The sequence below is a fragment of the Petaurus breviceps genome, unplaced genomic scaffold (genome assembly GCF_028583685.1).
Source record: "Petaurus breviceps papuanus isolate PSGF00001 unplaced genomic scaffold, PetGlider_PUasm1.0 229, whole genome shotgun sequence".
Taxonomy (NCBI): domain Eukaryota; kingdom Metazoa; phylum Chordata; class Mammalia; order Diprotodontia; family Petauridae; genus Petaurus; species Petaurus breviceps.
Genome location: NW_027185903.1, coordinates 4,223,933 through 4,251,271, shown reverse-complemented (window position 1 = coordinate 4,251,271; position 27,339 = coordinate 4,223,933). Strand labels below are relative to the sequence as shown.

At 39.8% G+C, this 27,339-nt stretch overlaps 2 protein-coding genes across 10 annotated transcripts in view; both read right to left on the bottom strand.

Annotated features, from left to right (window-relative positions):
* TTC23L (tetratricopeptide repeat domain 23 like) overlaps positions 1–13,594 on the bottom strand; it is a 52,025-nt gene extending 38,431 nt beyond the window's left edge. Inside the window, exons 1-3 of the mRNA XM_069096120.1 lie at positions 13,261–13,594; positions 10,920–11,109; positions 9,337–9,460 (exon numbers count right to left, since the gene is read on the bottom strand). Coding sequence (XP_068952221.1) covers positions 9,337–9,460; positions 10,920–11,109; positions 13,261–13,295 — 349 coding nt within the window. The 5' untranslated portion in view covers positions 13,296–13,594. The remainder of the gene's footprint in view (positions 1–9,336; positions 9,461–10,919; positions 11,110–13,260) is intronic.
* An 8,296-nt stretch (positions 13,595–21,890) lies between these two features.
* The window catches only part of RAI14 (retinoic acid induced 14), a 183,390-nt gene continuing 177,941 nt past the window's right edge, over positions 21,891–27,339 (bottom strand). For all 9 annotated transcript variants that reach the window (XM_069096109.1, XM_069096104.1, XM_069096110.1 and 6 more), the window contains 2 exons: positions 24,577–24,642; positions 21,891–23,854 (listed from right to left, as the gene is read on the bottom strand). In XM_069096109.1, coding sequence (XP_068952210.1) covers positions 23,777–23,854; positions 24,577–24,642 — 144 coding nt within the window. In that variant the 3' untranslated portion in view covers positions 21,891–23,776. The remainder of the gene's footprint in view (positions 23,855–24,576; positions 24,643–27,339) is intronic.

Below are 27,339 nucleotides of genomic sequence, written 5' to 3'. Positions count from 1 at the left end.
TGTTTGCAGAAAATGAGGTGAGAAATAAGGTATTCTAGGTATGGGGGATTAAGATCAAAGCAAGTGCACAGAGACAAGAGATAGAACGACATGTGTGAGGAATAGAAAGGCCAGTTTTTTCTGAACAATACAGTACTAGAAAGGGAGAAATATATAATGAGACTGGAAAGTTAGGTGGAGGCTAGGTTTTGAAGGGTTTTAAATGTTCAATGTGATATAATGGATAGTGTGTGTTAGGCTTTAGAGTCAGGAAGACTTGAGTTCAAATCCTTTCTTCAAACACTGACAAACTGTGTGATGCTGAGCAAGTTACATTCTCCTAGACTCAGTTGACTCTTTTTATAAAATGAAGATAATAATAGCAACTTCACTGGGTTGGTAGGAGGCTCAAATGAGATGGTCTATGCAAAGAACTTTGCTAACTTTCAAGTTGTATATAAATGTTAGCTATTTAGTAGTAGAAGTATAGTAGTAAGTGCTTGTTTGATTGGTTGAAAGATATGGACAGTACAGAGATTACCTTTATCATATTTCAAAGACCAATAATAGTGGTTCAGCAATCATAGCTGCCAGTTCTCTTATTACTATAGGATGTTGTTTTTAATAGAATTAGAAAATTGAACTCATCAAATGCAGTTTGTTCTCACTCTTTCCCTTACATTGACATCTCGGGACTGCCAGTGAGAAGGTCCTTGGATCACAGGGCTGCTAGAATCATTCCAACTGTGGATGCCAGTGACGTCTAGAGATAAAGGATGGGGAACTGTCCTGTGACTTGGCTAGTAGAGGAAACCTCTTATGAGGAAATATCTCCTACCAATGTATGTTGCACCTTCTCTGAAATTTACAAGGACAGTGGATAGAGTGCCAGCCTTGGAGTCCTGGGGACATGAGTTCAAATCCAGTCTCAGACACTTACTAGCTAGTGTGGCACTGGGCAAGTCATTTAACCTTGCTTACCTCAGTTCCTCATCTGTAAAATGAGCTTGAGAAGGAAATGGCAAACTCCTCCAATAACTTTGCCAAGAAAACCCCAAATGGGGCCACAGAGTGTCAGATACCAACTGACAACAACTGAACACTACCACTACAATGCAGTTTATAAACTGAGAAGTCAAGACTTGCCCAGGGTCATGAGGCCTATTATGCATCAGAGGCAAGACTTCAACCAAGGTTGTCCTGGTTCTGAGGACCGCTCTCTATTCTTACTACTATTTCAATAATACTGAACAATAACCTGCCCTGCCAAAATAGAGGCAAGTGGCCAGACCACAGTATCGTCACTGGTATGTAGCTATTGTTCTTATGAGTTGATGTTATGGAATCAGGGGAGGTGTTCCTTGACAGTACCACATCCTAGCTGAATGCCTAACACTACAACTCTTCTTGTCCTTGTGTAGATATTTGTGTTTTCTCTAAACTAGTTATGTTTGTTTGAAAGCATACTTTCTATCACACATATCCTCCTGTGAGGGAGCACAATTTTTTTTTCTAGCAGAAAATCCTTAATGTGAGAGATATTGTGCATATTGAATTAATAAAACTTGGTAAGTTATTTTATATGAGCTGATAAAGTGATAGGAAGCTGATGGAAAAGTGATGGATGATTCCAGGATTGCAAACCTGGGTGACTTAAAGAGGTGCTGGTGGAGGCTTTAACAGTAAAAGGGAGTTAGGAAGAGGAATGGTATAGGCTTAGGTGCAGGGGTGAGGAACCCGCAGCCTTGAGACCACCTGTGGCCCTCTAAGTCCTCTGGTGCAGCCCTTTGACTGAACACAAACTTCACAAAACAAATCCCCTTAATAAAAGGATTTGTTCTGTAAAACTTGGACTCAGTCAAAAGGCTGCACCCAAGGATCTAGAAGGCCACATGTGACCTTGAGGTCAAGGGTTCCCCACCCCTGGTTTTGAGGAAAAGATAGTAAGTTATCTTTCAGACATCCTCTGCAGCAGATGTTGGTGTATAAACTATGATTATTTTCACGGCAGCCTGTTTACAAAAAGTTCATCAGGAATACCATGATATGAGATGACCAACTGTCTCATGAAATGATGTTTCTTATTTCTTGTGGAAGCATAAAAAAACAAAACAAACCCAACCCCACTAACTTCTTTATTTGCTTCTCCAGGTAGAACCTGCAAACCACCCTTCCATTTAACACTTTCCATTTTGGGTTCATGAAGGGTAGACCAGCAGACCAAGTTCTGACAGGTTCTACCATGATGCAGATGTCTCAAGAGTAAGACTGGTGACAGGCTATTATTGTTTTCCTAAAATCATTCTAAATATGGAAAGGCTTATTACCAGTAGGCTGGCCACTAGACATGGCAACCCCTGAAACAAAGAAAAATACAACATGGCCCTCAGACCTGTACAGCCCCCTTCCACTTCTGCAATGACTGTGACAGAGTAGCCACACCAAAAAGTAAATTAAAAAAGCTAGCAAAGAATGCTAGTAAATCACAGTTTTTAGATCAGCTATCTATCAATATTGATTTAATTGTTGGTACTGTTAACACGAGATCATTATTTGGCAATCAGGAAGGGGGGACAAACTCCTATAGTGGGGCCATCTCCAGTCGTCCTGATCTGTATCTGGCCACTGGACCTAGATGGCTCCAGAGGAGAAAGTGAGGCTGGTGACTTTGCACAGCCCTGCCTCACTTAAATCCAATTCACTTGCAAGTCATGGCTTTACTTTCTTGATGTTATTGTCCTCTTCGAGAACAAAGGAAAAATGATAACAACAACAGTACTCATAGAGGAACTGAATCATATCAGTGTTGACATTCTTATTATAAATGAAATCAGAAGGCAAAAGAAAGTTGTGACTAACCATGTCACTGGCCTCCTCAAGCAGCCTCACTGGCATCCCATTGCCTTTAAGCCCTTTTAGATCAAACACAAACTCCTCTGTTTGTCATTTAGGACCTTTACAATCTATCTTTCCATCCCCATTTCACATTATTCCTCCTAAGGCACTCTTTGTTCTAGTTGAACTGGCCTGCTAGCTGTTCCACACACACAACTTTCAATTTTCTGCCTTCAGTACTTTCCCTGGGCTGTATCTCATGCCTAGAACCCTCTTCCTCCTCATCTCTGCCTCTTGCATCCCTAGATTCCTTCAAGTCTCAGCTCAGCTGCTACCTCCTACATAAGACCCCCTTTATCCTGCCATCCATCAAAATTATTTTGCATTTTCAATTTGCTTCTTTGTGCTGGTGTTTTAATCCATTATCCCCAGTAGAACAGTAAGTTTCTTGAGGGCAGGGAATGTTTCATTTTTGTCTTTGTATCCTAGTGCCATGTTTAATAAATGTTTGTATATTAAATGAATGTATAAATGAATGAGGTAGACAAATTCTATGAAAAATTTGATAAATCTCTTCAAATCATCAACATATATTTTAATAATAATTTACTTTGGTAAAATAATTATGGCATAAAAATAAAAGAGTACAAAGAAGGTTATAAGGAATATTTTTTTCAAGATGAGGATCAAAAGGTGCTGGACAAGTTAAACAATAAAAAAAATTCCTCAAAAAAATCTGGTTATATCTTAACAGACATAAAATTACTGATAACTTTTGTGAGAGTTATTTCTAAATCAGTCTGTGTACAGATAGATTCTCAACTTAATAAATAAAATATTAAAATCAGTGGCAAGTAAAATAAATATGAAGATATGGCATGCAAATCAAACCAACTTTAATTTGACCATCTTAAACAAGTTTGACTCTGAAAAATAGGAAATGGCTGAAAGAATTGATAACACAGACAATTCTAAGTTCCTAAAGATGTTAAATCAGCTGCCACAATGAGAACAAGAAACCCTAGAAACCGTCTTAGGCAGAAAACACATGATCTCCTTGCAAAGCAGAGAGCCAAGGCAGCCAAAGGCAACAGCACAGGCTTAGAGTATAAACTCACTTTTAAAAATTTTTGCTGGATTATGGAGGATGATTGTGAATGATAACTCATTTTATAAAAGTGAGAAGCAAAAGAAGGAGAAACAAGATTACAGAAAATGTGGTAAGAGACATTTACCAGAAGCCAGTTCATATGGAATGTAATTAAGGATTAAATTGGAAGGACAACAAGCAGATGAAAATGAGTGATAATCTGCAGCCACATCAGTGAGATCTTAGATCCAGTGAAATATTAAAGTTGTGGTGGCCTCTTTTCAAGTGTCCAAGAAGCAAGCATTAGGGTGTATAGCTCAACACACAGAATCTGTAGGGTATATATACTTTTAAATTCTTACTTCCCTTCTTCAGATAGACATTTCATTTCTTATATATCAGATTGCATGTTTACTCCAGAGAGAAATAAAGGACGGATGACTGGAAGCTACAGGGAGGCAGATTTCAGCTTCATATAAAGGAAGAATTTTTTATTTTCTTTTTGGAGGGCAATTGGAGTTAAGTGACTTGCCCAAGGTCACACAGCTAGTTTTTGTGTTAAGTGTCTGAGGCTGGATTTGGACTCAGGTCCTCCTGACTCCAGGGCTGGTGCTCTAAGGGAAGAGCTTTCTAACGATTATTATTGTCCAATAATGGAATAAGTGAGTGCATACTTCCTAAGGCAGTGGGCTATTCATGACAGATGATGTTAAGTAGAGGATGGATGACTGCTCATTGGGGAGGCTATGAGAGGATTCAAGATTGGCTGAGGAAGTAGACTAGAAATGCTTTCCAACTTTGAGATTCTATAATTCACCAATTAAATTTTTCATGCTTTCATGTTAAACCAACCAGAACTTGAGTTCCATTAAGGTAGGGATCATTCCTTATGCTCCTTATGGGTTGCTCACTGTCTTTGGTGTAGTGTTGTACACATTCTAAATACCCCCCAAATACTTGCTTTACTCAAGTCACTGACATAACCAGCAAGCAAAAGGTTATAAACAGGGCCTGCCTTTTTCAAATTTTCTCTATTTAGTGATGGAATGGAATGGAAGCAAGACAACCCTAGATGGCAGCATTGCCTCACAAGTTCACGGTTTATGTTGCGGGTTAAAAAATTATTTAAATACATCAATGAAACCAAGCTTCCCCTTCTCTATCTTTTTCTGTCTTCCTTCTCTTCCCACTCCATCAGCCTCTTCTAATGGTTGGGAGGGGAGGGAAGGACAGTAAAAAAGCCTCAGAAGGACCCACAAATGTTCATGAATATATGAAACACACTGTTGCAAAGGAAAAAAGAAAATTCTGTTCTTGGTGCCCTTCCCACCAAAGAATCCTTTTCTGGACTGAAGCTTCTGCTCCACTCCACAGGATATCCCTGGATATCCTCACCACTAAATAGTGGGCACATTCCAATTGAGTATGGAGTAGTGGAAAGTGCCCTGGACCAGAGAGTCAAAGACTCAGAGCACATCACCAAATATTCTTTCTCTTAGTGTTATCCCCCCAGATTTAGAGATGGCAAGGTATTTCTATTTTCCATAAAACTTTGTCTTGCTGTAATTTAGCCTAAAGTCTTTCCCTGAATTCTCCTTATCCTTTGGTTCATCAATTACTCCTTTTCTCTTGCTTTTCAATCTTCCCCTGACCACTGGATGGATTCTTTCTATCAGTTTTCAGACATGTATGTCTCCTCTATCTTGAGAAAGCCTTCCACTGGTGCAGCTAATCCTTTTGGGCAGCTAGGTGGCACAGTAGACAGAGCACTGGACCTGGACTCATCTTCCTAAGTTCAAATCTGGATTCAGACACTTACTATGTGACCCTGGACAAGTTACTTAACTCTATTTACCTCAGTTTCCTCATCTGTAAAATGAGCTGCAGAAGGAAACAGCAAACCACTCCAGGATGTTTGCCAAGAAAACCCAAATAGGGTCACAAAGAGGTAGATGTGACTGAACCACATATCCCTTTAGCTTCTTTCTTATTTCTTCCCCTCCTTTTGTACTTACATTTATGAAAGAGTGGTGTACATTCATTGTTTCTACTTCTTCACCACCCTCTCTCTCCTCAACCACCTAAAGTCTAACTTCCAAACTTATTATGCTATTGAAACGCTTCTGAAAGTCATCAGAAACCTCCCATTCACTGTGCCCAGTACTCTTTGATCAGTCCTCCTCATCTTTCTTGACTCTTCTGTACTTTGTAGCAAATGATATTATTTACCCCCTTCTTCTAAGAGCTCCTTCGCTTCCCTTGGTGTCTCTGCCTCCATTATCCTGGTTCTCTCTACTTCGGAATATTCTGTCTCGTCACTTGGTCCTGTTCCTTCTGCTGCTACCTGACAAATACGAATGTTCACCAAGGTTCCTAGTTCTCTCAAGGCTCTGAAGAGTGCTGATTTCAAAAGTCTCGGTGAGGCTTCTGAAATAGTCTGCTAATGCTGTTAGCATATAAGCTGACGTGGATTTACAACAATAATCTTCTTTAATAATTAGTATTAATAATAGGACAGGGATATCCCTTGGATCAGAATCTTCGTCGATAGTTCATAGAAAATGTCTTCTATTTGTTCTTCCTCTTTATTCTCATTTCTACCACACTAATAATACAAGCCACCATCACCTCATACCTGGATATTACAACATGATTCTGGTGGGCCTCTCTGAGCCTCACCGCTCCTCTCTTTAATTCATTCTAACATTCTTGTAGATTTCCTATTGCCAGGGTCCTGTGACCTCTGACACAGGCATGCCCAACACATTAGGAAAGGGTTCAGAAGTTTTTGTCTAGAATGCAGTTAATCTTGTGACATAGTGCTATAGTTGCCAAGTCATCAACATCCTCTGTGCCTAATAACTCACTCAGGCAGTTTATGGTGCAGCCCAGCACATAAGAATTCACAGGAACACATGATACAAAGAAATTTATGTAAACAGATACACACAGGTAAAAGACACAGCCACCTAGGAACACCAAACTCCTATATCTGAATTGCTCCCTTCTAACAAATTTCAAATTGTTAAAGCTGGAAGGAGCCTTAGAAATTCTTTATCCCAGAAGAGTCAAACTCAGGGCCTTTGCTACCACAAAGCTCCTGAGGGATGCCCATACTAGATGAAAATGTAATTGGGAAATGTTTCAGTCAATCAATCAATAAACACTTATTAAGTGCCTACTATATATCAGGCACTATGCTAAGCACTGGAGATACAAAAAGCCCTCAAGGAGCTTGCAACCTAGTGGGGACAACATGCAAACAAATATACACAATGCAAATTATAAACAAGATAAAAGGAAATAAAACTAACAGAAGGAAGGCACTAGAAACAAATGGGATTGAAGAAGCCTTCCTGTAAGAAGGTGGGATTTTAGTTGGGAATTAAAGGAAGCCAGAGAGGTCAGTAGTTTGAGTTATGGAGGTAGAGCATTCCAGGCAAGGGAGATGAGCCACAGAGAACACCCAGAGCCAAGAGGTGGCATATCTTGTTCATGGAGCATCCCGGAGGCCAGGGTCACCAGAGAGTAAGGTGTAAGAATGCTGGAAAGATAGGAGGGGGCTAGGTCATGAAGGGCTAGGAAGATCAAACAGAGCATTTTGATTAGTTCCTAAAGGCAGGAGGAAGCCACTGAGGTTTATTGAGTGTGGGGGGAGGAGTTGGGGAGTTGACATGATTCGTGACTGACTGGAGAGAATGAATTGGAGTGAAGAGATACCTGGGGCAGACAAGCTCACAAGTAGGCTCTTACTGTCCAGGCCTGAGATGATGGGGGTCTACACTAGAGTGGCGGCAGTACAGAGGAGGGAAGGGGGTATATTTTAGAGATGTTGCAAAGGTGAAATCTAAAGGTCTTGGCAATAGTGTGTAAATAGAAGGTGAGTGAGAAAATATAAGCATGGAATTCAGGATGACTCCTAGGTTGTGAATCTGAGGGAATGGGAAGATGGTGATGCCTTCTATAGTAATGGGGGAGGGTTTGGGAAAGAGATAATGAGTTTTGTTTTGGACATATTGAGTTTAAGCTGTCTACTGGACATCCAGTGCAAGATGTCTTAAAGGCAGTTAGAGATGACAGATTTGAGGTCAGCAGAGAGTTTGGGGAAGGCTAGGTAGATTTGAGAATCATCAGCATAGAGATGGTAATTAAATTATGGGAACTGGCAAGATCACCAAGTAAAGTGGTATAGAAGGAGAAGAGAAGAGAAGAGGGCCCAGGACAGAATCCTGAGGGACAGCAAAGGATACAGCGATGGAGCAATCAGAGAAGTAAGGAAAGCAAGAGTGGCATCCCAAAAACCTAGAGAGAGGGGATCAAGGAGAAAGTGGTCAATAGTGTCAAAGGCTGCAGAGAGGTCAAGGAGAACGAGGATTGAGAAAACACCATTGGATTTAGCAACCAAGAGATCATTATTAACTTTGGAGAGAGAACTTTTGCTGGAATGGTGAGGTCAAAAGTTGAATTGTAAGAGGGTTAAGAAGAGAGTGGGAGGAAAGAAAGTGGATGCACCGATTGTAGATGACATTTTTTGACTGTTTAGCTATAAAGGACAGAAGAAGAAAAGGATGATAGCAGATTTGGAAAGGTTAAATGAAAGTTTTTTTTCCAGGACAGGGGAAACATGGGCATGTTTGTAGGCAGTAGGAAATGAGTCAGTAGACAGAGTGAGACTAGCAGAAAACACCTGAGTGATGGGAGATGAGGAAGAGGGGAGAAGGAATTTGTGATGAATGACCTTGAATTTTTTCTGTAAAAAATGAGGCAAGGTTCTCAGCTGAGAGAGTAAGGAAGTGGAAGCCATGGGAGGTTTGAAGAGGGATGAAAAGGTTTGGAAGAGTTGCTGTGGAGAATGGGATAGGCAAATTGCTAATGGAAATATATTAAGATTGCCTAGCAGCAGTGAGAGCCTATTCGAGATTATATAATGTAAATCTGTAGTGGACTCAGTCAGAATAGTTGCATGATTTTCTCCACATTCATTCAGTAGCATGTGTATAGAAATGAAAGTGGTGAATGGTGGGACTGAGGCTTGATTGTACTCTAGTTCTAATGATTCTTTAGTTACAAACGTAAATTCATATATTGTAACTTTAGTACTGGGATCTTTGAGCTTCCCTCTCACAACCCCTAGCAGGGAGTGAAACCCCACCCCTAAAATAATGTGTCTACCTACAGCTGCCACTCTATTCAAACCTCTGCCTGTTGACAAGTCTGTAAGGCTATGACCACCTACCCAAATGTACGCTTATGGCAGGAGCTCTCCAGTACCATCTAAATGGATTCCTTCCTATTACCTCCTTCTGAGACCTTCTCTGATTACCTGACCTGCCTTTGAGGGTCTAGGTCTGTCTGATCTCCAGGTCTTAGTCATCTCCATTCTCCAACCACCCTTGCTGCTGATTAAACCCCAGTAATGACAGAGTACCTACCTCTCAGGGTCAGGTATCCATAAGCCAGGTTGGTTAATGCTTGGGCATATCTCCAGTGTTCAGTTCCAAAAACAATTCGGGAAAATGTAACACAACGAATCAGTTCCTGGTTTGCCTGACAGTTCTGAAAATAGCAAACAAGAAACCATATGTTTACTATAAAAAGAAAAATTGCCAAGTGGCCCTCTCACTTCAGTATTACACGGCAACATTCAACTTAAATTTCTTCTTTCCTAGTAACTGTTCGAGTGAGGACAAGGTAAAAAGTGTTTTGTCCCTGTGGAGCAAATACAAGCACTGGACCCCTCCCCCCACTTTTCAATTCATCTGGTTCATGGCTTTAAAGGAAATTAAATGGAATAAAAATACAATCATATGTTGACGACACTTCTGTACCTTGGTCTTCTGGAAACAGCTCAGGACTAAGAGTCAGAAGACCTGGTATATGTCAATCCATAATGAAGGCTGTCCTAAACCATTCTGCATAAAAAGCCATGTTTTGATCTTCTCTGCCTCAACTACTAATACTGCTTAATAGGGAAGATGACCCCTCTTTTCCTTGGTGTAACACTAGCCCATTTAGTAGCAAATTAAACAGAAGACTAGGAAAAGCCCTTTCAGCTGAAGTAACCAAAAGCTTATATGGAATAAAAATAAAATGATTTGCAATCCATCCTAAATCCCAAGTTTTATATGAGTAATATTTTACCTTAAAAAATCAAAATTATACACTATGAAACATGGGTTTGTCTAACTTGTCTAACTCTGGAAACTTCTTCTAACTCAAAATTGTGAACTCTTAGGACATCAAGCCAAGGACAAGAACAATATCTTTTCCCCTACCTTACCTTGAGAAGAATCTGGACCTATCTGGTGTCAATACTTGACCAAGAAAATATATTGAGATAGTGCAAGGTAATGGAAAGAATGCTGAATATAGGATGGGAAAATCTAGGTTCAAATCCTAGCCCCACTACTTCCATCCTTAGTCACTTTGACCCTCTGGGTTCTTAGTTCCCTCATCTGTAAGATGGGTAAGTTGACTTAGATAATCTCTTAGGTCTCTTTCAAGTCCTAAATCTATGATTCCATAAGAGCTTCTCTGATTAAGTAAAGCCTGTCCCAGATAAGGTTCACCCTTACCTTCTGATTGCCCATTTTATTCTTCTTGGTCTCCTAAAATTTGAGAACTTACTTATCTTACCTAGCAAGGTCTGGCTGTTCTCCTTTGCTTTGACTTCTAGGTTTCTAGACCACTGGTCCACTAATGCTCCTAAGTAACTAAAGGAATCTTCATCCCCAGCTTTGACCATCAAGGACCCAGACCTCTTGTCCTCTTCTTTCCTACTGGTTCTGACCTCTTGGCCTCACTAACTTCACCTTGTTGCCATTTATGATCAATATGAACAACTAACATAAAAGAAAACAACTAAAAAGAAAAAAAAATTGCTTTGAGTTTAGTAATGGGGAAACAAACATTCTTAGTAGTTCTGTACCATGGACCCATTAAATCAAATATGAAAACTACTAAAATAATTTTATAATGTAAATGAAAAGCTAGTAAGACTTGTTTTTGTTTTTACCTTTTTTGCCTTAATCAGCGACTCAGCTTTTCTCTGTGACTTGTTTAATTTCTCCTTTGGAATAGACATATAATCTGCATTCCTTGCTACTTTGTCAGTTTCATTTTCTTTGTCTTCACTATCTCCAAATTCATCACTAGGATTTGATTCACTCCTTTGCTCAGCAACCAATGTTCTGGTTTCCTTTTCCCTAATGATAACATATAGTACATTTCTGGGATATGTTGATTCAGAACTTAGCTCTTACATGTACATTGGATTGTTTAAACTGAAGAACACAGCATTTCATAGTAAGTAGGGCTACATAAAGTACAGTTCATAGTCTATTTTAAGGAAGTATTTTAGATAATGAAGAAAACATTAATATTTATTATCTATGTGGCCTTGAGCAAATTACTTCCCTGCTCTAGCCACAGTTCCCCAAGAGCAATTGTAGACAATTTCTAAAACTCCTTCCAGCTCTAAGTCCTATTATATTATGAAAGCTAAGGAAAATCTAGATATAGTAAAAACTGGGGAAATAAAAGACAGGTCTACCCTTCTAAAGCAGCTACCAGTAGGGAATCAGATATTTTGTCCAAATCATTTAAATAACTATATAATTTCTTTGCTTTGGCAGTATGAGATAAAGTTCTAAAGATATACTGAGGAAAAACATGTCACTTTGAAGCAGTGGCCAAGAAAATTATTAAAAATCTTCAAAAACTAATTCGACAAGAGGTCCTGACATATTTGTTCATCTAAAGCAGGGGTTTTCAAAGTGATGATGTCAACAATAGGTCTTTAGGTGGTCTGCACTTTTTTTTATTGCATAAAATAATCATTTACTTGTCATACTTGGCAAAAATAAGACATTTTCAATGGTGTCTCAAACATAAAATATCATGTTTTCCTATTAATTGGGGTTATGTTTGTTAGAGTTAGGAAGCAAGAATTTAAGTGGAGTAAGGGGTCCGTGAGCCACAAAACCTTTGAAAACTTCTTTGCATTAAAAAAAAAAAAGTTCTGCACTGTAATAGGAGGGAAGGCAAAATATTATCCACTGACCCCTTAGTAGACTGTTATGGAAAGAAAAACAGAATCCAGACCTAGAACTTGGTGGATAAAAGAGAAGCTAAGAATTCAAAGCATAATTTTATAGCCCTTATTCTGAAGGAAACTGGTAGATAATTTTATAGAAAATGTTTAGATGAAATCAGAGAGAGGAACCTGAATTATATAGCAGATTGCTGAGCTATGTTCAATGCTTATTAGAGGATCCTAGGATCATCATAGGATGACAGAGAAGTGCTATAGGACCAGACAAAGGCAAATGTCCCAATAGTTTATAAAGGGAAGTGAGTAAAGTCTATAAATTCTAGGCCAGGGAACTTGACTTCAATGCCTGCTAACATTATATAATTTATTAATATATTAGAAAAAATATGACTAGTTAACATCTTGAAAGGGAAACAGTTATCATAAAAAACCAGCATGGCTTCATAGGGCATAAATAGATTATGCTGCACTAACCTTATTCCACAGTATAATTTAAACAAAGATCAGGATATGGTTCCCCTGGATTTCAGCAAAGCATTTGATTTCAGCAAAACAAATTATTCCTGTGGAGAGGTATAGGCTAGATAATGGGCTGTTAGGTAGCTCTGGAAATGGTTGAATAATCAGAGCCAAAGAGTCATTTGAGGTTTAATGTCAGCTTGGAGGAAGGTCTCTAATGGAGTATCCAAGGAATCCTGTCATGTTTAACTAGATTCTTAGAGGTCAATCAGTAGAGAACAGTCAAACATCTGGCCCTCAGGCCACCTGCAGCCTATGACACTCCTGAGTGTGGGCCAAAACAGATTAAAATGTAATTGGTAAATATTTAACAAAACAAATAAAAATACAAAAAAGCATAAATATTAATATTAGTAGTTTTCTAAGTCAATATGCAATCTGTACAGTTTAGTGGTCCCATTTCTATTTGAGTTTGACACCACTGATTTAGTCTACACTCCCTCATCCCCTTCAATTTATAGATTAGGGAACTGAGAGTCCAAGGGGATTTAAGTGACTATTCCAAGGGTCACATAGTAGCAATAATCAGAAGTCACATTTGAACCCAGGGCCCCCTGACTCCAGAGTCAGTTTTCTTTCGATTGTACTACAACTGGCTCAGGACATAAACACTTTGAAGAAAATTTGGTTCAATGAAGTTTTTACTTGGGTCACAAATTTCAGATACCCAGATCAAAACTATTAAAGTTTTGTTGGTGCCAGTGGGGGTTATTATGTAGAATAAGATACAGAAGAGCTATAGATATTATATAATACATATATTACTGATAAAAAAACAACTCACCAAAGATTTTTCATGAGTGGGAGGTCCCATTCCATGTCTCCTGAATTACTGTGGCTACAAAGCTCTGTTCTGTTTAGTTGTGGAAACAGGAGCTCCAGGTTGCGTTGCTGACCTCAGTAGGGATATTGATAGGATGAGATTTCATCTTCTTCCTAGAGAGAAGCACAAGAACTGAAATAAAGTTCTGGTTATGAAACTTGCAGGAGCTTCTTTTCTCTTGCCATTGATTATAGACAATTATCAGCTGAATGAGAGATTTCGTTAAAAAAAAAGTGCAGCTCCACCCAGAGAGTTTACATATGTATACACATACCCATATATGTGTGTGTATATATAACACTATAATTATACATAACTATATAATTGTATATATTACCATAACTATGTAATTACATATCCTATATAAGTATAACTATGTGACTATAATTATATAATACATAACTATAATTATGACTATAAAACTATACTTATGTATATATGTACATATTTTTTCATATGTTCTCTCTTGGGAGAGCATAAAATTATAAAAGGTCGGTAGCACAATTTTAAAAATTAAAACTAAATTTCCATTTTGAATTAATATCCCATTATGATTTTTGCCTTATTCATAGCCACCCTAGTCCATATTGCTTTTGTTTTAAAGCCCAGCACATTTACCGTTCATGAATCAACCAGCCATTTCACTAACTGATTTGAGACTGTGGGAGAAAAGACTGCATAAAATTGAAATAGATAAACATAGGGCTGTATAAAATTGAAATAGATAAATATGACCATTCTTCATTTTTCTGTGGCTGATTATGCAGTTGATCAGGGAGAAGAGAAGAACTACAAATTCAAAAGGACTTGAGGTCATCTAGTCCAGCTCCTTTTCCTCTGAGTTCCAAAGAAATAAAGTGACTTGGCCAGGGTCACATAGAAAATAGCAGTTAGGACTCTCTTTCATCTTCTTTATTTTACTAGTAGGCTAGAAACATTAATGGAAGTGAAACTCATCAGTCTATTTTCCCATTTGTTAGCAACTCTGCTGGATATGGTTGAAATGCATGGCTAAAAATGTGGTTTGAATTCTCTATAGAGAGGTGGATGTGGGATTTGGTATCTACACCATCAGATTTAGTCACTGTGTCTACTTCTTTTGCTTATTTAATGGGATTGAGCAAGGGAAACTGGGCCACTTCCCATGGAGCTGGGCACCTGAATTCTGGTCTCTCTTTGTGGGATCTGTGCTTCGTTGGGATGATATAGCAACTCCTGATTGGTTCCCAGATATAGGAATGGCATTGTAGATAACTGGCCTCAGAGTCAGGAGGAACTGCTTTGTGGTGAGCTACAAAAAGAACCAAAGAAGAACCACTTTCTTTCGGGACTCTTCCAGCCACTGAAAGGTAGGAGAAATCATGACAATAAAAACATGTTTGCTAGGTGAGCTCCAGTAACCTTGGTCACTTTCTCATTTTGTATTCTTCTCTGCGTATAGGACAGTGACCAGCAAACTTAAAAAATGGATGTTTATGTCCCTGGTGGCAGCCTCCTGAGTCCTAGAGGTTGAGGTTCTGAGTGGGGTGCTAACCGCACAGCCCGAGATTATTTCTACAATAGCTCTACATCTCCAAAGAAAAGCACACCCAGAATGTTACAACTAAGAAAGCCCAATTCTGGCCAGGAGATATGGACCATGGAAGTTGCTCAAAGAAGAGTACAGGCCTGAGATGAAAATGAAATATATATTTCATCAATCCCATAGTCATTTTTACCTTTTAGGAGACTTACATATATATATTTGAAGGGTAATATCGTTTTATGTTTCTATTTTTGTTAATATAACTGATAAAGTTTCTGTTCTTTAAGCTATTTCAATGGTAGAGGAAATAAAATGCTTCCTTATACTTGATATCCATGTTATACATTGGGCTTTAAGAACGAACCCTATTACCTGCTTTTTGTGAACATTAGCAATATACTTAAGTTTGATTTCATAGATTTCTCCATAGGGTAGGGGCAATGAGTCAAAAAGACAGAGAGTTACCTCTGGATGAACTGAATCCATGTGAAATACAGAGGAAGCACTTTGTGGGAAAGGGACTCTCTTGGTCACATTTAAATGTTTTTCTTTGTGACAAGAGGGAGATGTGTGTGTGTGTGTGTGTGTGTGTGTTGGGAGGGTAGGGAAGAAGAATTAGTTAAAACAAGTGTTAACAAGGCACTAAAACTTAAACTGAGTTTTGGGTATAATTATTTGAATTTATATATCAAATTAAGTTTGGCAGAGCACTTTTCTCACAAGATGGGGGGGGGGTAGTACAAGTATTTTTGTATATGAAGAAACTGAGGTTCTGTGAGGATAAATGCTTCCCTTGCCAGTAGTCCAACAACTAGAAAGTGTCCAAAGCAGGATTTGAAACCAGGTCTCCTAACTGCTTTACTAGGAAAGATAGTGCTGTTCAAGGGGTCAACAATCTTTTTAAATTACATCCATTAGTCCGGGAGAAAAGTCAGCACCCTGAACTTCAGAGAAAATCCAAACAAAGAAAATAGAGAAAATACAAGCGGAGAAATAAAGACCAACAGACAAGGCTTCTGTATGAGAAATTAGCATAGATCAACAGACAGCTCCAGCTGTCTGACCAAGGCAATACCTACAGTTACCAGACAGAGAAGCACCAACATCTGGGTTTTTCAAAGGGGGCAGGGGAGCTCCTTAATGGCTACCCAAAGTCTCATCTGATCAAATCACAAGAAAACTTCCAATGAGTGAGCCCCAAAGCAAAATGCTAGCCTCAGCATATATATATATATATCCTTTTTTTTTTTTTTAGAGCCAGAGGATGTCTAACCCTTGTGACTCAGTGCCTAATTAGAAATTAAAGAAAGGTGTGAAAGCCTTCCTACAAGCAAGCCTCCCCTAAGCACAAGCTTCCCCTCAGTGGCCTCCACCTGAGGCCTATTAATGGTCAGGGAAGATCTTATATCCCATTAACATTACACTTACCTAAGGTAATAGTGTGTCAGAGGCGGAATCTGAACCCAATTCTTCCTGAGTCCAGCATTCTAGCCACTATCCAAAACCATATTGCCTCTCCTTTCCCCACATAACCTCAGAGAATGTTAAATCTGACCTGTATATCACTCATTATAATTTAGTGTAAAGATTGGGTTTGAGTTGCAGAACTTTGTGGACAAGTGATCAAGGGCAAGTCATTCAAGCCTTTCTGAGTCTCAGTTTTGTAATCTGTAAAAGGGGGATAGTAATAATAATTAATAATGAGTAAAATGAAGAGGTTAGACTAAATGCTCTAAGGTTCCTTCCATTTCTTACCTCACAGTTGTTGTAAAGGGAAGTAATTTTTAAGTCTTAATGAATTACATAAATGTCAGCTGTTATAATTACTCATTATTTTATTATACTATAATAATTATAATCTTGAACTAACAACCCATTCAAGTTCTCATAGAGTTTCAAGATGACCTTGGGCTCTGCTACTGGGTATGCTAATAGGGTGGGGGGTGGGGGAGAAAACTGAGGGAAAGAAAAAGAGAGACACAGAGGAGGGAAAGAGAGACAGAGAAGGAGGGAAAGAGAGACAGAGACAGAGAGAGGGAAGGAGAGAGAGAGAGACAGAGAGAAAGACTTAAAGAAGGCAGTGATGAACATATGTCAAAGAGGAACCAACCTTTTTGCCCCAAGGTCCACCAGGTTGGATGCTAGGTGATGAATGTATTGGCCACAGCAACTCCTGAAGACTATCCACTAAGTTATAAAGTGGCTGCAGCCTGAAGATGGCTGTGAGAGATGAACTCACCCTGAGAAAATTTTATGTATTGAGGTATAATAAATAATTAAACTAGAAGTCATAATAATAATAATAAAACTAGAAGTAATAATAACTCTCATAAGCCATGTGCTGGGAGAGGCAGAAAGGGTAGTGGAGGTGTAGTGAAACGTGCGGGCTGGACCTAGGTTCAAATCCTGCTCTAACACTTAGCAGTGGTGTCAGTTCCCTCAGCGGTAAAATGAGAATACCTGTAATACCTACCCCAGAGTCCTGCTGTGAGTAATGAAGTGTTATGTTTTTTAAAAGAGGCTTTATAGCACTACAGAAACGTCAGGTATGATGATGGTCTCTTTTATGCTGCATGGTGAAATCATAAATGACCTTGGAAATCCCTCCAGGAAACCACATGTGTGGGGGGCGGGGGAAGAGGTGGGGAAGGGGTTCGGTCTCATTTTTCTTTCCCCAAAGTTGCTTTATTGTTCCTCTATCCTGGTTCCGGAAGGGCTTCTCCCAGGCTGGGGGGACAGGGGGCGTCCCCTGACCGGGAGGGACTTTTCCTGAATGGCTCCGGGGTCGAGGGGCACTGATTACCACAGTGGAAACACAATCAAAAATCCTCCTTCCTGGATCCAAGGGTACAGGAAGGTGGGAGGAGGGGAGAAGCCGCTTGCTTATGGGGCAGCCTGGTTTCCCGTGGGAATGTCAGGGCATTTTGCCACCAGGAGAGCGCATCCTCGCATCTTCCGTCGGGTTGCGGAATGAGAGAGCTGAGGGGAACTAGCGACCCTTCTCGTCCGCCTGCCTGCAGACCGGCGAGCTAGACAATGGGGGTTACCAAGGCAACAGAACGCCGCGGCTGCTACGCCGGGGATCCTGGGTACTAGGGGAAAACAGAATGTGGCCTTGGCGGTTGCCGAGGCAACGAGAGGGAGGGATGCCCCGCGTGCTGGGAGCTCTAGCGCAGCTCCTGCCTCCGCTTTGAGCTTGCAGGAGAATGAGGAGGAAGCAGAGTGGGACTGGGCACGATGACAGCCGCTGGAGGGGATTAGGGCGCGTCCCACTTCCCACCCTTTCCTGTTCCTTGACTGCTTCTCTGGGTGGGGTGAGGTAATGACGCGAGCACAAATCGTCCTCTCTCTTCGAAACTGTGGTCACTCTTTCCAAATCCCCAAATCTGCTCCCCAAAAGCCCCGTGTGTGCGACCAAGAAAAGGGGAAACCACGTGCATTGGTAGAAAATAAGAGCGAGCAAAGCGGGCACGCCTGATTTTGGAGACCGCTCCCTAAACGCTTTTGGCAGTCTGCATTCAATCCAATCTTAACCAAAGCTCTAGGTTCTCCCTTACGCACCCAGAAAAAAATTAGCGCCAGTTCAAACAGAGGTCTGGGGTACTGTTATCCCTCCACAGTGGCGTTTGCATTGTAAAGGATAACTGCTCGTGTTTATTTGGAGAACTGTTTCGCATGCATTGTTTCATTTGATTTTTAAACCAAAATTTGTGAGATCAGCACAAATTTAGAGAGGGAGGAAACTTCAAGGGAAGCTAAAAAAGCTGCCCAAGGTCACAGAGCCAGTCCTGGGGTAAAACAGATCTTTCCATTACCACCAAAGGATGTCTTTAGAAGGCGGTGATTTAACACAAAGCAATATATTGCTAATGGGGTAAATTTCAGGGGAAGAGAGCTAACGTCCAGGAAGGGAGTACTTTTTCCTCTCTCTCAAATCACAATTTCATAGCAGGCACCTCCTCCACTATTTGGGAAAGGTAGGCCTGGTCCAGAATAACCTATGCAAGAGTAATAACTGCAGTCAGTCAATAAACATTTATTTAGTGCCTACTGTGTGCCAAGCACTGCCAAGTGATGGAGATATACAAAATAGACTGTCTTCCCTCAAGAGACTTAAAATCTAATGAGGAATGACCACACACCAGCCACTAAAAGGAATTGCAGGGTTAGCCGATGAGGTGGCCACACATCCCAAATGGACACCATCAGGTTCCTTGGCCTTGTGTGTGGCTACCTCTACAAACTGATTTGATGCTGTGCATTAATTTCTCTGGGTACAGTGTTCTTTATCTATAAAAACAAAGGGGGTTATATTTCAGTCCAGTTCCAGATTTGGGGTTTTTTATACTTTTGAGTCATGTCAGCCAAGTGCCCTACAGGAGTGATTTCAGCATAAGTGATTAAGTAATTTCTTAAATAAAACTTAATTTCAGTGATAGAGTTAAATAATGGGCTTTCATGGCATCAAGTAAAAGTTTCTCAAAGAGCCCACCTCTACTTTCTCCAACAATGAAGAAATAAAAAACTTAAATCTTTAGCATTTTTGTAACCCCAGGGGTCATTTGGACAATATTTAATTTTTAGGCAGCTATCCAGGTAGGGCTGAGTTCTCTTCTTTTTCCTTAACCTTCAACAATCCAAGCAATTAATCTGCAAGTATTAGAAGCTGTGTCAGGTTTGTTATTTAGAGATGATGCCTTTTCAGGAAAGAACAGGGATTTTTTTAATGTCTGTACTTTTGTGTTTGGAAGGATGGAGGGAAGAGATTGTCTTTGTTATATGGTATATCGTTATACAAATTGTCTTTGAGCTATGGTAAATGGGGGTAAGGAGTAGGATGGGGTGGTAAGAGGGTAGACAATCATCTCAGTTCCCTGGTCATTGACTTGAGGATGCTGGCAGCAGGGTGAAGAGTGGTGATCTGTGCCAGCTTGTGCTAAAAAGATTTGAGTCTATATTAGATACTCGAGATTGACTTTAACTTGATTTCACCTGGATAAAAAATGGGTTGGGGCAGGCTTATTCCATCGTAAATATGGTCCAGGCACTAATAGCTTTTCTGTTGTTCAGTAGTTTCAGTTTTATCTGACTCTTCATGACCCCATTTGGGATTTTCTTGGCAAGGATACTAGAGTGTTTTGCCTTTTCCTTCTTCAGCTAATTTTACAGTTTAGGAACTGAGGCAAATTGCATTAAGTGACTTGCCCTGGGTCACACAGCTAGTACGAATCCGAGACTGGATTTGAATTCAGGAGGATGAATCTTCCCCACTCCAAGCCTGGCACTTTATCCACTGCCCCTCCTAATAGCCCATACTAATAACTACATAATTATACTAAAAGGGAAGTAAGGTTTCTAGGTCCCAGGTAACTTTAGGTTTGGGAGGTCACTATTATAAGTGATCCCTTAAAATGTTCATAAGAAACCTGATCGGGTCACCCTAAAGAAAAAGTTGAGTTATTAATAAAGTAACCCTTCTAATAATATATGCAATCTAGTAGCAAGAAGGGAGGAAAACTGTACATACAATAGAAAGGAAATTTAAAAGTCTAGACTTGGCTTAGTCATCAAATTGCTTTGTGCCTTTGGACAAGTCTTTGAACCTCTTTCTTCTGTAAAAGGTGGAGGGACATCATTCAGCCCTTTGGTTATAATCCTTTACAGCATGACTAACATTCAAAGTGAAGGTATTTGTAGAATCTATATTTGATTACATGCTGCTATGGGTGGGGGAGAGGGGGAAGAGGGAGAGGAAGAAAATTTCAAACTTAGATTGTGGAACTGAATGTTGTAAACTAAAATAAATTTTTAAAAAATGTTATAGGAATAAATATAGAAAATAACAATTAAAAAAATGTGGGAGATTGAATTGTATCCCTATGCTCTGAAACACTGAACATTTACAAAGTTAAGCACATGTTCACTAATTCTGTTCTTGTTTTCTCACCTCCCTCCTTCTTAAGCTGCATGGAGGTAAAGTGGAAAGAATACTGGACTTGGAATGGGTCATCTGGGTTTGAGTAGATCTGTTTGGCCTTGGGCTCTTCATCATTTTTATCAATTACTCAGATTAAGGATTAATGGTATACTGACCAAAATTGTAGATGAACATAGGTGTAAAGGTTGGTTTACCCATTGTATAGTAGAGTTAGGATCCAAGAAGCTGTTGAAACGCTGGAGCATTAAGATGAACCTAATGAAATAAGGTAATAAGGGATAAATAAAAAATCTATTTAGGTATGAAAAATCAAATGACAAGATGAGGGAAGTATAGATAGCAGTTGCTCTGAAAAAGATCTGGGGTTTTCAGTGGACTACAAGTTTGATATGAATTAGCAGTGTGATGAGGCACCCTCACCCGTGGGTGGGTAGGCTTTGTGCATTGTAAAGCTGACCCATGACTGAGAAACCACTCCCCCACCCCCCTTTGTTTTGGATTTGTGAGAGCCAGTGTAATAGAAATAACCAAGCAAGAATGGGTTGTGTGATGCTTCTCATATATCATTGTTAGCTTCTCCCCAAAGCCTATTCGTCTTCCAAACCTCCTTCTTACTGCTGAGGGAATCTTTTAGTCACTCAAGTTCACAACTTTGGTGTCACCCTCCATTCCTTATTCCAATCACTTGTCAGATCTTACCCAGAGCACCTCTTTTTCCTCTACTCGTGAAGATATCACTGTAGTTCAGGCCTTTATCACCTCTCACTTGGAATACTGCAATAACCTCCTAATTGGTTGTTCCTTCCCCCCCATTCTTCTCTCCTCCCTCCAAATTCCCTATCCTGCAGGCTATATTAATATTCATGGTGGATTTAGATCGACTTCCGCCACATTGCAGCTCAGAACTCCTGAGCTCAAAGGATCCAATGGCCTCAGTGTCTCCAGCAGCTGGGACTAGGTAGGTGAGAGCTGCCATCCTGATTGGTAAGTGTTTTCATTAAATTATTCTTTCTAACGGATATAGCTAAAATAGGATAGTTTCTTCTAAAACAGTATAAATAGCTAAATACGACTTATCTTCCCAAACTACCTAAGTGGTGAATGAGGAAATGAAAAATTGGACAGAGATGAAAACGATGGAACCAAAGTTTATTTTCTGCATAAACTCCTGTAAATTACAAAGACAAAAATGCTAGACTATAGTGTATAACTTCTCAATATTTAACCAGGATACTTGTAATAAATACGCATAATGAAATAAAGTAAGACTAAAATTGTCAAGAAACCTATAAAATGTCTCAAGTTTTAGATTCTGCAGCATTTGTGTGCTGGAATTTTTTGTGTGTGTGTTTTCTTAAGTGCTGACCCCCCAAAAAAGTCCTTTCACATTTCTTTGGAGCTTTTTCAAAATTTTCAAATTACAGTTAATTAAACAACTTAAGAAACACCAAGACCTATTATCTGACAGGAAGTTTTAAAGCCATTTTGCTTTGCCATTTTTTAGAGAGCATATACTCTAGACAGCACTGAGTCCAGTAAGCCTTGCACTGTCCACCCAGTCAAAGCAGACACAGGCTTCTGGGTGGAACACCTTAGAGATTTTTTTAAAAAAATATTTGTATACCTCAGTAAGAACAAAGCCATAAGTGAAGCTACAAGCAGACTAGACAAGTTTTAACTTCTAAGTATGGCATGGGAATAGAAAAGTATTTCTTCCATAGATCTTTGCTATGCATTATGAGGGCTAGACCATATCAGGGTTTTTACTAATTTTCAATGACCGGCATTAGCCATGCTCCCAACGTATGGAAAAGTAAGCAGTTATGATGTCCTGACATTCAGCTAGAAGAGCAAGGCTGATGTTCTTCAGGAATTCTTGACAGCTCCAAGAGCACAGACAGATGGCCAGACCTTCTAGTATCTGCTGGGACTTTGTGATGAGCTGAGAGTACTTCTAGTACATTTTGCTACAGCTAAAAACTTTTACCCAAAGACATTTTAAGTCTAAAGCATGGTTATCTAAAATTATTTTGTTAACATAGTGTAATGCAAATTTTACGTAGTAAATGGCTTAGGTACCAAAAATCTGTAATGGCCAATAAAAATATAATGGAGAAAAAATATCTTTACAAAAGTGAGGTTAGGAACTACGAGGCATTTCTTTTGGTTGTAAACGCACTGTTTACTGTAATCCCTTGTTGAAAAGCATGGACTTGAATTTCCTGAGCTTCATGGACAACAGTAGTAGGCAAGCTTGCATAGATTGTTTGCAATGTGTAATTTAAAGGTTTTTTTGAAATCTTTAAAGTCAACTTATTTATGTTTTTAACTGATATATTTTAGTTAATCCTATTCATCCAATTGTTGGACTGAATAGCATAGCTGGAAGAGATGAAAGGTAGAAGAAGGAAAGAAAAATGACTGGGAACTGGGTATGTATTCCATGTAGAGGACATGATGAGGGGTTTTGCGATGTACCTTGTAACCAGTGCCAGGGTTAATTTGGTTAGAAATTGAATCATGTTAAGGGTTAATAGCCTAAAATTTGGGTGCTTGTAACTAAAAGTAGGGGTGGATGGGCAGCCATGGGAAAAGGAGCTCCAACAGCATTCACCACACAATTTGCAGCAGCTAGGATGGACTAACACCAAGGCCTGTGGGAGTTTGCAGGTCACCAACACCCAAAAGACCACTGCAGTGAAGTCCCTTAGCCTCACAGACCCAAACCAGGTGTGGCATCAGCTAGCACCAAGATCTGGACTTGGCCTCAGCTCATCACAAGGCTAATACTTTAGGTCTTAAAGTCAACAAGATGGTTCTGAAGAATGGAAGGTCTTCTCTTGGGGACAGTCCTCAGAAGTCCTTGTGTAGGGAAGAAGCTGAGAGGGCAGCTATGTGAACTCACAGTGCATACAACAGATGAGAAAAATGGTAGTGGCTGCCAACCCTAACTCCTGCTTTAAGGCAAATATGGCAAATATGAGGGGTTGGCACTGAGTCCCAGAGAGTCTATCTCACTTCTTTTGTGATTGGTTTTTACACATGGTAAGGATTTGCTTCAGTACTTTTTGGACATCTTCATCCATCTGGCCCTAGGAAATTTAGATAAAAATACAATTAATATAAAAGACAACACATTTGAAGAAAGACTATAATATCCCCATTACTTGTGGTGAACCATCTGACAATCACGAGGCACTTTACCCAGAAACTCTTCTATCCCTTTCAGTAAGGAAAGGGTCAGCCCTATTGTATAGGTCTGGACATTTCACTTACAAAGGAAACTAAAGCAGAGGTCAAGTGACTTTTCTCTCAGGTATTCAGTGACCTAAGGGTGCCTCTGGCCAATATTCTCAAGCCTAATTAGTTACCATATTGAAGTCTTAGCCCCAGGCTAGTAAGTCCTTGCTCAAAATGAGGACAAGAGGAATAGGATTCAGTGGAAAAACTCATCACTACCAATGGAAACACTAAAAAACCACATGTACTGTTGCTGATGTATCAACAGCACCATCTGACTATACAAAGGACAGCAAATTATTAAAATACTTCCAGGGAATTCTGCCTCTCAATTCCCACTTAGCCTCTGCAGAAAGGAATCAAGAGGACAAATTTCCTCAAGTAGACAAAAGTCGATTAAAAGAACCCTTTAAGATTTTAAATTAAAGAAGCCCTTGCTTTTGCCCTCCTCTGTCAGTGCTCATATTTGTTGGTGTTTTTTTGTTAAGTCTGCTTCTTTCGATGACTTAGCTTAACTTTAAAGTTTTTTTGGCAAAGGGAGGGGGGTAGTTATTTCTGTAGACTGTGACTGTACCTGTACAGCATAGAGAAGATGCATTCTATAAACGGAGACAATCTCCTGGTGTTGCTTCTTGGACTCCTGGAATTTAAAAGATTAGTATGAAAAGATCTCAGTCATTAGAGAATCCTGATGTAAAGTTGGGTCACAGCGATGCCCATGGGGCTGCTCCTCTCAGATAAGGGAGGGCGCCGTGCTAATACCTGAGGTTTCTGGATTGGTGGCTTTTGGTCTTTACGAGCTTATCCCATATTATAATTCCAGAGGCATGGTGATAATTTTAGGGCAGTCTTACCATTTAATACCCCAATATAGCAGATTATGCAAATGCAAATGGTGATTCCATTGGCTTAGGAGGGGTGAGGCGTGCCAGTACTCTAACAAATCAGGTAATAACCCATCTGTGACTTTATACATAAGTCTGAGTGAAATGCTTGAGACACAGAGAGTGGTTAAGTGACTTGTATAGGCTCACCCAGGAGTAAATGTCAGGTGAAATTTGAACTTAGGTATTTATGACTCCAATACTAACTCCCTAGCTACTATATAATTCTGCCTCTACATCTTCTTATTACTATTATATTAACTACAACAGTAACTGATATTTACATATTAGTTTATATATGTATGTGAATGTATATTTATGTATGCATGTGTATGTACACACACACACACACAAATCATGTTGGTATATTAGATAGAGCACTGGGCCTGGAGTCAGCAAAACCTGGGTTCGAATCAAGCCTCAGACACTGACTAGCTGTGTGACTCTGGGCAAGTCACTTTATACCAATTTGCCTTAGTTCCTCATCTCTAAAATGGGGATACACTGGAAAAGGAAATGGCAAACCATTTTAGTATCTTCGCTACGAAAAACCCATGGATAACATTCATGGGGGTCACATAGAGTTGGATATGACTAAATAACAAGTTTTACACATTTATGTGTTTATGTTTCTGTGTGTGTATGTATGTGTACATGTCTCCCCAGTTCTGCCAGTATTCTGGTCCACAATATCAAGACGCTATGTGAAGCCCCTTTGACACTTAAGGACCAGTGCCACTTGTGCGCCAAAGACATCACTATACCCTGAAACCAGAGACAACTGGGAGATAAAATCACTCTCATCTTCATTATATATGATAACTGTAACTTGTATGCTTGTCAACTAAGAACTAGGTTGTGTGTGTGGGTGGGGGAAGGAAAGGAAAAGCCGGTATTTTGCAGGTTAGATCCAGCAGAGCATCAAGGAATGAGGTGAAATTTGTGTACATTTGACCATCACAGATTCCAATTCCTAATAAGAACATTCTCATATAAAACCCCAAGGCATTGAATTGCTTATCTTCCCAGTAAGGGTGGGTGCTCTGAGGGAGGTAGGAAAAGAATCTGGAATTCAAAGTTAAAAAAAAATATATATATATATATAATTATTATTATTTTACATGTAACTGAGAAATAAGATATACAGGCACTGGGGCACAGAGATCCACTGTGCCCTACTGGAAAATCGAAGGGGGAATGGGGGAAAAGATATTCAGTGGGATTGCTGTTTTGGGGTGGTGAGTAGGGGAAAAATGGGGAGAAAATTTATAACTCAAAATCTTGTGGAAACGAATGATGTAAACTAAAAAAAGAAAAAACCCAAGGCAATGATAGAGGGAATTTCCTTACTGGGAATTCCTCACCCATGAAATGACAGGTACATATACTATATAATTGTTAAGAAGGGTTTTTTTAAATTATAAAAATTATTTTAAAAACCTGAGGTGCAATCTTAAAAAGCAACTCAGCCAGAGAGAGTTAATGAGTTAGTAATTGGGGGAAAAGGGGGACAGAGAAAAGGGGCACTTAAGAGAAATCTGGGGGGACAAGGGACTTAGCATTTATATAGTGCCTACTTATAGGTTAGGCATATGCTAAGTGCTTTGTAAACATCTCATTTGATCCTCACAACAAGCCTATAAAATAGGTGATGTTACCACCCCCAATTTTACAGTTGGGGAAACTGAGGCAAACAGAGGTGAAATGATTTGCCCAGGTCACACAGCTAGTAAGTATCTGAGGCTAGATCTGAACTTATCTTCCTGACTCCAGGCCTAGTGCTCTATCCACTAGCTACTGAGAAAAAGAGAGACAGAGTCAAAAAATACAGATAGAAAAGATGGGGGGGGGGAAGGGGGGGGATAAGGAAGAGAGAGGGAGAGAGAGGGGAGAGAGCACAAATAACTTATCCCTCCCCTCCCAACTCACATTGTTTTAGTCATTATTACCATCCTTACACGCTGACAGGGTAAAAATAATGACTAAAACAAAGGGGGGGGGGGAAGGGAGGGGAAAAGGAAGAGAGAGGGAGACAGAGGGGAGAGAGCACAAATACCTTATCCCTCCCCTCCCAACTCACTTTGTTTTAGTCATTATTTCCATCCTTTCACCCTCACCCTGTAATGATAATGGGAATCTGAAGATCTTCTCTGCCCCTATGCTCTTTGATAGGCTTAAATGACTCTGAGAACCTTTTCTGATTTGAAAATACACTCTGCCCTCTAATAGGCTGAACATGCTCACCTGGAGACTGTGGCAGGAGACTTGTTTTTCCAGAATGCCCACATCTTGGTGCTGTGTGATTGGGCAGTGGGTCAAGAAGGCTGTGACATTCTCTGACCCAGGAGAAGGCTATATATACCCTGATGTGAGATTTTGCTTTGGGGCTCACTTTGGGAAGAGTTGTGTGATTTGGCCAGACAAGACTCTGGGAAGCCATTGAGCCCCCCCCC